This window comes from Myotis davidii, unplaced genomic scaffold (genome assembly GCF_000327345.1).
Source record: "Myotis davidii unplaced genomic scaffold, ASM32734v1 scaffold73, whole genome shotgun sequence".
Classification (NCBI taxonomy): domain Eukaryota; kingdom Metazoa; phylum Chordata; class Mammalia; order Chiroptera; family Vespertilionidae; genus Myotis; species Myotis davidii.
In genome coordinates, this window is record NW_006286675.1 from 5,236,466 (window position 1) to 5,245,370 (window position 8,905).

Consider the following 8,905-nt stretch of genomic DNA (forward strand, 5'->3'; position numbering starts at 1 on the left):
TGGGAGAAGGGCGGGTGACCAGCAGCAGTAGCGGGCAGCAGTGGAGGTGCTGCCACCCCTGATGGGCCCTGACAAGAGTGGGACCATGGAGGGGTGGTGGAGCAGGTAAGCAGGTGGTTCCAGGCCAAGGCAGGTGTGAGTGGGGGCCCAATTGCCCCACTGATTGCCCCACAGACAGCTATCAGTGATGGTGGCAGGGTGTGGGGGACCCCTGGCCCTGATTGATCACCCCACAGGCTGGATGGTGGAGCAAGTGAGGGGGGGCAGCACCAGGCCAAGGCGGGGTGCCAGGTGGGGCTGCGGGGCTGCAAGGCTGGGGGTGTGAGCTGGGACCCAATCCCCGCAGGCCACCCTGAGGGACCCCACCCATGCACAAATTCGTGCACCGGGCCTCTAGAGTATAAATAAAAGGGCAAAAGACTATCATTCATTAATAAAATACAGTATTTTCTTCATGTGAGGGTCTGGTCAATGGGCTTACTTTGGGGATTAAGAAGACAAAATAGAATCCCTGCCCTCAAAGAACTTGTAGTCAGGGGTAGGAGGGGAAGTAGCATTTATAAAAAAGTAATAGTGAGTAATAACAGTACTTATTAAATGCTTGTGGTGTACTAGATACTATGCTAAGGGTAAAAAATGAATTCCTATTTGAGCTCTATGACAGCCCTTTACGTCAGGTTACTATTCTCATTCTCACTCCAATGATGAAAAAAGAATTGGGGCTTAGAGCAAGCAGTTACTGGTTACCCAGCAAGTAAGTGGTAGGACCTGGGATAGGACTTGAGTCATGTAAGCACTGCTGAGGAAGGCCCAGGAGGGTGGGGTTTCTTTCGTCTAGAGACTTGCAGGCAGGCTCAGTGGAGCACAGATAATATGCATGAGGTGGAAATGTTTGGGGAGGTATTCTGGATCAGGGTAAAGGGAAAAACCATTTTTTTGATGTTGCACCTTGCTATATAAATATATTTTCACACTATATTTACTTTCTTGGTTATGCCATATGGCTTAGGCAAAGGGTAGAATTTGTTTATTTTGCCTGTTGTGGGACCCTAAGCCAGAGCATCTGGGGCAGGAGGGAGCAAGCCAAAGATGGCCAATGTGCCATGGACAAGGCACAGCTTGTATAGGATCATGTGCTCTGGTGAGGCCTGGGAATGGAAATCAGATCCCCAGAAAGCATCATTCATTACTTTGAATGCTAAGTTGTACTCTGGTTACAATGTAACAGTTATTTACACTGAAGTTGCCATTTCTCGCAGTAAGACGCCTGAAAAGTTGGCTATAAATTCACCAGTCTATCTTCCTTTTTTCTTTTTATCTTATATAAGAAAAGACTAATATGCAAATTGACCGAACAGCAGAACAACCGGTCACCATGATGCGCACTGACCACCAGGAGGCAGACTCTCAATGCAGGAGCTGCCCCCTGGTGGTCAGTGCACTCCCACAGGGGGAGTGCTGCTCAGCCAGAAATTGGGCTCACAGCTGGTGAGTGTAGTGGTGGTGGCGGGAGCCTCTCCCACCTCCATAGCAGTGCTAAGGATGTCCGACTGCTGGCTTAGTCCCGCTCTCTGTGGGGAAGTGGGCCTAAGCCGTCAGTTGGACGTTCCCTCGAGGGCTCCTGCACTGCGAGAGGGCATAGGCCAGACTAGCGACCCCTCCCCCAAGTGTTTCCTACAATCCTGCTACCCACAAATTTCGTGCACTGGGCCTCTAGCTTTGAAATAATTATAGATTCGTAGTAAGTTTCAAAGATAATGGAGAAGTCTTATGTACTCTTCATCCAGTTTCCCCGTGGATACATCTTATGTAACTGTTACATAATATCAAAACCAGGATGCTGGGTTTCTCCTCACCATAAAGATACTCCTTATCATCATCTACTCCCTTACACTTCCTATTATCCCTAACATCTGGTACCTGGAAACTATTAATCTCTTCTCCATTTCTATATAATTTTGTCATTTTAAGAACTTATAAAGTTGAATTATACAGTGTGTGATCTTTTAAGATTGGCTTTTTTTCACTCAGCCATAAAGCTCCAGAGGTCCTCTAAGTTGTCTGTTTATCAGTTTTCTGTTCCTCTTTTATTGCTGAGTAATATTCCAACCAATCTGTCTTTTTTTAATATTATTTTTCATTGAAGGCTTGTGGTCTCCTGAACAGAAGTCTATCTCCAAGCAAAAATCCAGCAGCAAGATCACCTGCTGTAGGTGAGTTAGAGACAGCTCTGAAGGTAGACTTTATGTTCCCTTCTTGTCTAAACAGACTCTCAAATCCAGTAAATTCATATGGTAGAGAAAGTCTGTGTTAGCTAGTTGGTTTAGGCCCCTGTATTTCCTCTTGCCTTCTTTTCTGGTCTCCTTGGTAGGAAGGACTTGTACCTGCCTTTGACCATCAAGCAAAAGAAAACTATAAATTGCTTTCATGCAGTTATCTAGTTACAAACCTCCTCAGCCTACAGCTGCCCTCAGTGGAGACTCTCTGGAGATGCAAGATTGTCCATTTCAGGCAGCATGGGCACTGGAGAAAGCATAGGCTTTGATGCTAGACCTGGATTCATATCCAGATGGATCACTGACAGGCTCAGTGACCTTAGGAAAGTTACAAAATCTCTCTGACTGGAGCCTCGGGTTCCTCATCTGACATTACTGGATAAAAATACTGATTTGATAGGGCTGTTGTGAAATGCACAAAAACTAAAGAGTCTAAAAGCATACAGCACAGAGCCTGGCATATAGAAGACACTTTATAAATGGTAGCTATTCTTGTTGTTCAGCTTCTGAGTGTAGCCTTACTTTCATTCAACATCTGTTAAGCACCTGTTCTAGAGGCCTAGAATACACCAAGACATGAATTGTGTTCTTAATGTGTTCTTGAAGTAGGAGGGTGTTGAAATGGTGAGTGGGGAATGGAGGCTGACTCAGCAATGCAGACACAAGCTAAGGGTTATCATGGAGGTCTGTACAGAGAGCTGTGAGAGCTCAGAAAAAGGGGCTCCTGTCTTCACGTCTATCTGTTTATCCCAGAAATAAATGGGATTTTAAGTCTGGTCCTCTAATTTTTACATTATCACCAGGATGAGCTTAACCATTGCTGCCTCATTAGATTTTATATCAACCAAGGCATCGTCCTCACTGGTTTTTACTTTCTGTGTGTTCCTTTCTCTCTCCCTGTGCCCTTTGCTGGTGTGTGAGCAGCTGGACAAATGATGGTCAGTACCTGGCTCTGGGGATGTTCAATGGAATCATCAGCCTACGGAACAAAAATGGCGAGGAAAAAGTGAAGATCGAGCGGCCTGGGGGCTCCCTCTCCCCGATATGGTCCATCTGCTGGAACCCTTCAAGGTGCTCTTACAGCTGTCCTCTTTCTAGGGCACACTGTTTCTTTCTCTCCCTGTAAGGTCTCTCCATGCATTCAAAGGCTTCTCAGCCCACTTGACTGATATGTTTTGGAACCTCTTCCATTTGTATGGAACTTTTTAAGAGCCCATCTTGTGTTTTGGAACGAATCCCAGAAATTTAGCTAAGCAGATGAGCTATCTAGGCCATCTCAAACTGTGTGTGTGCGCATGCACACATGTGACACAGAAGGGCCATTTTCTTATGAATTAATAGCTCACCTCTTTGCTGTGCCTTTATTTTGGTCTTTTCTCTTTTTCAGTTCTTTTCTCCAAGTTGGGCAGAACATGTGTCCACCCAATAATAAATAGCTTTTTTATGAGTCTTTTTTGCTGCCCTTGCCCAAAAAAACCTAATTAAGTCTATAAGTGTCCCCAAATTCTATAGTCCCACAACAATTGGCATCTATTTTCTCAAACCTTACACACATTTTTCTTTCTATGCCAATGTGACTTTGAGGGTGGGCTAATATCTTTATATGCTCTTTATATAATCCTGTAATGTTAAACCACCAATGTCTCCCACAGAGTCCTCTGCAGGTAAATTAAAGGACTTCATTGTTTGCCAGCCCAATGTCACTTTACAGGTGGTTCCTTCTTGATTTAGAAGGTTGTGTAATTCCACTGCCTTTCTACACCAGATTATTATGCTTCTTCCTGAATAACTTTGTCCAGCCCAGAGCTGTACCATGCATGTCTAATGCCTTCAAAGCCATTAGCCTACCCCCAAGTTCCTGCTGTTTGATTTTGTGGCCACAGATGACTTTGTGGCTTCAGGGTACCATTTTTAATTCATGAGAAGCAGGATGCCCAGTGTACCTGGTTGCTGTCCTCTTCCGGCAGGGTTCAGGGGCTCCTTGGCAGGTTTTGAAATTATGGCTTCAGTGTAGTTCTAGGCATTGTGATTGTGAACAACCACTTATTGTCTACAGCCGATGGCAGAGTTTCTGGATGAACAGAGAGAACGAGGATGCCGAGGAAGTCATTGTCAACAGATATTTTCAGGAAATTCCTTCCACTCTGAAGTCAGCAGTGTACAGTAGTCAGGGTAGTGAGGCAGAGGAGGAAGAGCCAGAGGAAGAGGACGACAGTCTCAGGGACGACAACTTGTGAGTGTGTCCCGAGGAGCGAGAGCCCTCCTTGGAAGGGACAGACCCCGGAGCAGACCTGCAGGGGCAGATGCTGCTCTAAGCTCTTCTAAGAGGGTTTGAGGTCATTGTTGGTGAAAGCTCCTCCAACACGGGGGAAACTCACCCTTTTAAAACTTGTGTGTGGATTATAAAATCATCCTTTGAGAGTCTTCAGGAAATACTGAAAAGTCTAAAGGAAAAAGTTCAACTCTTTTGTAAAACCCCATCCTCTGAGGAAACCACTGTTAGCATTTTATTGTATTTCCCCTCAGTGTGTTCATATAATTTACTAAATCACATCCTACTTTCCATTTTCCACTTAACATTACAGAGTGAATGCTTTCTAGTAACATTAGGAGTCCTTTGAAAATAGGATTTTGAATGTCTGCATAGTATGCCCCTGTGTGGATGTACCATAATTCATTTAACACCTCCTCTATTACTGGACACCTTTCTTAGCCTGTTCCTACACTATACCTTACCTTGCATTTTCTAGAGCACATATCAGAGAAGAAGCCTTCAGTTTACCCATAATCCTCACGACCCAATCCAATCTGTCCAGGCATTCTTTCTTTCTGAAATGGAAAAGCTGGAATAGCCAGGATTTTCTGATTGGGTAAAAATGGTCTGGCTTGGAACTTTCCAAACTGTTCTGTGGTACCTGCGGTTCTTTGGAAAAAGGAGGTGGGAGGTAGGGGGATGAGGAAAGGAGGGAGCGGTGGGCTTCAGGTCCCCATCTGTGCTTCAAACAGAGTAACCCTTTTTATTACTTAGCATGAATTTTGTTTTGGTAGAGACCCACTGCCAGGGGAGAAAAATGAAAGAAAAGAGGTTGAAAACCACCAATTCAGTTCATGGGGCTTGAACCCAGTTGAGAGGCATATGTGGCATGCCCAAGAGGGCTCACTGCAGGCTGGGCTCCAAGACTGTGTTTGGACTTCAGTACCAGTCACACAGAGTTTACCTGCAGGTCCCTTCCTGTTAACATCGCTCTTGGTCTTTGTCTTTTTTCCCCTTAGTTGTGAATTAGTGCCTGTGGTAGCTGAGTTTTGCAGGTAAGGTTGTGCCATTCCTGGCCGGCATATCTAATGGTGCTGCCGTTGACCACAAGGGTTTGGGTTCAGGAAAACTGGACCTAATAAACAGAGGAGGCAACATTAGGTGGTTAAGACCAGGCCTCAAAGGCAGGGATTAAACTCTTAAACTAGATCCCAAGTAGCCTGATCCCCAGCCTCAGTTTCTCCCATGTGCTGGTCCTGCAGTCCTGGTCCCAGGACACTGATCCTGATAGGGATTCAGTTTCAAAGATAGTTGTTGATCATTAGAGAGCCCGTTACTTTTATTTTTACAGTATCCAGTCAGACACCATTTCATCCTAACTGTGAGAGAACCTAGTTTAGGTATTAATTTTCCCTCTTCAAGCAGAGCAAGCAAGGTTTCCTCTGTATATTAAAAAAGTCAGACAATCCATGCCTTCCCACTGCAAAAGACATTTCTCTGCTATCTCCCTATATTGTGTGGTACATAAGAATAAAGCACTCTTTTTTCTTCCGTTTTTTTTTTAAATTTATTGTTTAAATTATTACAAATAGTAGTACATATGTCTCATTTTTTACCCTCACTGACCTCCCCCCAGCCTCTCCTACCTCCCGGCACTTGCCCTCGTCCCCTCGCCCCCAGTGTCTTGCATCTGTTGGTTGTGCTTATATGCGTACATACAAGTCCTTTGGTTGATTTCTTACCCCTGCCCCCCACCCCTAACCCTCCCCTAAAATAAAGCACTCTTGAATCTGCAGCCTTGCCCTTTCTTATCGTTGCTCCACAGGAAGCTTTGAAATGAGGGTTTTAGCTTCACTGTGGCTGTGTCCTGGTGCCACAAGCTCACAGTAGGGCATTTAGTGAAATAACAGTTCCCAGGAAGGCTGAACAGAGCCTTGCCTCCCCTCACCCTATGGGGCTGATTGATGGGTTGGCCCATATTATAACTTAGCCTCAGTACTACTGTACAACATTTGGCAATCTGACAGGCTGGCTAGGCTTTCTTTTTCCTGTTTGTTAAACCCTCAGGGCTAACTCATCAGCAGACCACGGCCCCCATAACCTCTTTTGTCTTCTGTTGATTAGAGAGGAACGTAATGACATCCTGGCTGTAGCTGATTGGGGGCAGAAACTTTCCTTCTACCAACTAAGTGGAAAACAGGTATGCAGCTCTGTACAGACCCAGTGGGAGATACAGTTACAGTCATGCCTGTAATAGCTTTTCACTTTCTGAGGTTGTATTATTAGTAATTATAACTTATTGTTGTGTGCTTCTATTTATTGAGTTATTTGCTGTGATACCAGGCACTGTGCTCTATGCTGTGCATCCTTTATCTCATTTAAGTCTAATAAAACCCTGTGATTATCAACTTTTTAGAAATAAGTAGACAAGACTCAGAGCAGTGAAGTAAATACTATGCCTGAGGTTTCACACTGCTAGTAAATGGTGGCACATAGGATCAAAACCCAGATTGGTCTGACTGTAAAGCCTTGGTCTTGGTCATGACCCTGCCTTCTATATTTGCTTTCTCCATCCTACCCACATTTATAAGCACCCATTTAGGCCAGCCCTTCACTTGTGTTAGGAGCCACTGACATTGAGCTTTGTAAGTTAATGCCTCTGCTTTGCCAGAGTTCACAGGTTGGTGGGGACGTACTCGATGGCCAACAGTCCCAGTGCAGTGATACATGGCATGATAGAGGGCTGTACAGAAAGATAGATATAGAGACACAAAAGAGGGTGACATCACTGCTCGGTGGAGATGGGAGATTTTGTAGAGGTGACTTTGAACAGGATAAGCAGGAGTTTGCTAGGCAGAGGGCATTGAAAATGGTGTTTCGGACAGAGAAAATAGCATCTGAAAAGGCAGGGAGGAATGAAAATAGATGACAACTCAGGGAACAGTGAGTTGTTCAGGGTGACTGGTCCCAAGATTTGTGGAGAGATGGTGCTAGAAAGAAAGATGAGACAAGATTGTAGTGTGAATACGGAGTTTGAACATTGTATTCTGTGAGTATTTCAGAGCCATAGATTTAGGTAGGGAGCGACTTGGTCAGATTCTTGTTTCAGAGAATTCCTTATTTCTGTGGAGGGTGGATTAAAATAAAGAGAGCCTAGTGGTAGGAAATCTGTTAGGAGACTGGAGACATTGAGGATTAGAGTGAAGGTGGTAGGGATGGCTTACTACCACAGCCAAGCAAATGAGAAATGCAACCATTTCAATGGAGCCTTTTGTTTAATAGCATCTTTATTTCTCAAAACATATCATGTTAAAAGTGGGGATTTTAGGTATGTTTAGCCTAACTTTGGAGCCATTTCTTCTGCCTCACCTTACCATTGCTTATTTCTTTGGTAGTCAAGTAAAAATAAAGGTTGTATATAATAAAGAATTTTCTCAGTTTCCTATGGCTGTTTTCTCAGAACCATCATTTTAATTATCTAGCATCCAGTTTCCCTGGTCCTATCTATTAGTATCCATCCACTTAATGTATGTCCATAATCATTTAATAAATATTTATTGGCACATCTACTGTGTACCTGGCACTGAGGATAGTATGAGAAGTTTCCTGGAACATCTAACTACACTATGCTAGGTGGAAATGGGGTCTTACTACTATAGTGACAATATAAAAAAGCTCAATATGGTAGTCAGGGCCATGGTAAATATTGTGTTCATGTTGTGGCCCAGAGTTTTTGACAGATAAGCAACCTCAGTCTTCTGAGAAAGTAACCCCCAACTTGTTTGGAACAGTAAAATTGTTTTCTTGTGTAAGTATCTTTTAATTCTGGGAAGATTTAGAATTAAATGTGGGATGATGAAGTAAATCAAACCTACATTTTTGTGTTATGCTTAGGTGTAATTTGTGTATTTTTGGCATTTTAAGTGTTTTTGACATTTAAAGGGATCTGGCTTAATAATAATAATAATAGTAATAATAGCTAACATTTATTGAGTTTCAGGATTCAGAAGTTGTTTTTTCCTTTAGTGATGTTTTCTTTTCTCAGATTGGGAAAGATCGGCCACTGAATTTTGACCCCTGCTGCATCAGCTACTTCACTAAAGGGGAGTACATTTTACTGGGGGGGTCAGACAAGCAAGTATCCCTTTTCACCAAGGATGGAGTGCGGCTCGGGACTGTTGGGGAGCAGAACTCCTGGGTGTGGACTTGTAAAGTGAAGCCCGATTCCAACTATGTGGTAAGAAGAGGAAGTTCATTTTTATTGGGCCATTGTCTGAGTAGGAACTGAACATCAGGCCTGCTTAGCCAGTCAAATCATTGATGTTTTTTCCTGACAAATGGGAAGGTAGATTCTTTCTCCACAGAGAGGTGGGAA

The 8,905-nt window shown here is 43.8% G+C and overlaps 1 protein-coding gene across 2 annotated transcripts in view; it reads left to right on the plus strand.

Moving 5' to 3' along the window:
- Positions 1-8,905, plus strand: part of IFT122 (intraflagellar transport 122) — a 69,182-nt gene that overhangs the window by 19,047 nt on the left and 41,230 nt on the right. Inside the window, exons 6-10 of one of the 2 annotated variants that reach the window (XM_006758298.2) lie at positions 2,147-2,213; positions 3,201-3,347; positions 4,333-4,509; positions 6,655-6,730; positions 8,576-8,769. In XM_006758298.2, the coding sequence (XP_006758361.1) occupies positions 2,147-2,213; positions 3,201-3,347; positions 4,333-4,509; positions 6,655-6,730; positions 8,576-8,769 (661 nt within the window). The remainder of the gene's footprint in view (positions 1-2,146; positions 2,214-3,200; positions 3,348-4,332; positions 4,510-6,654; positions 6,731-8,575; positions 8,770-8,905) is intronic. The other variant, XM_006758299.2, reaches the window with a different exon arrangement.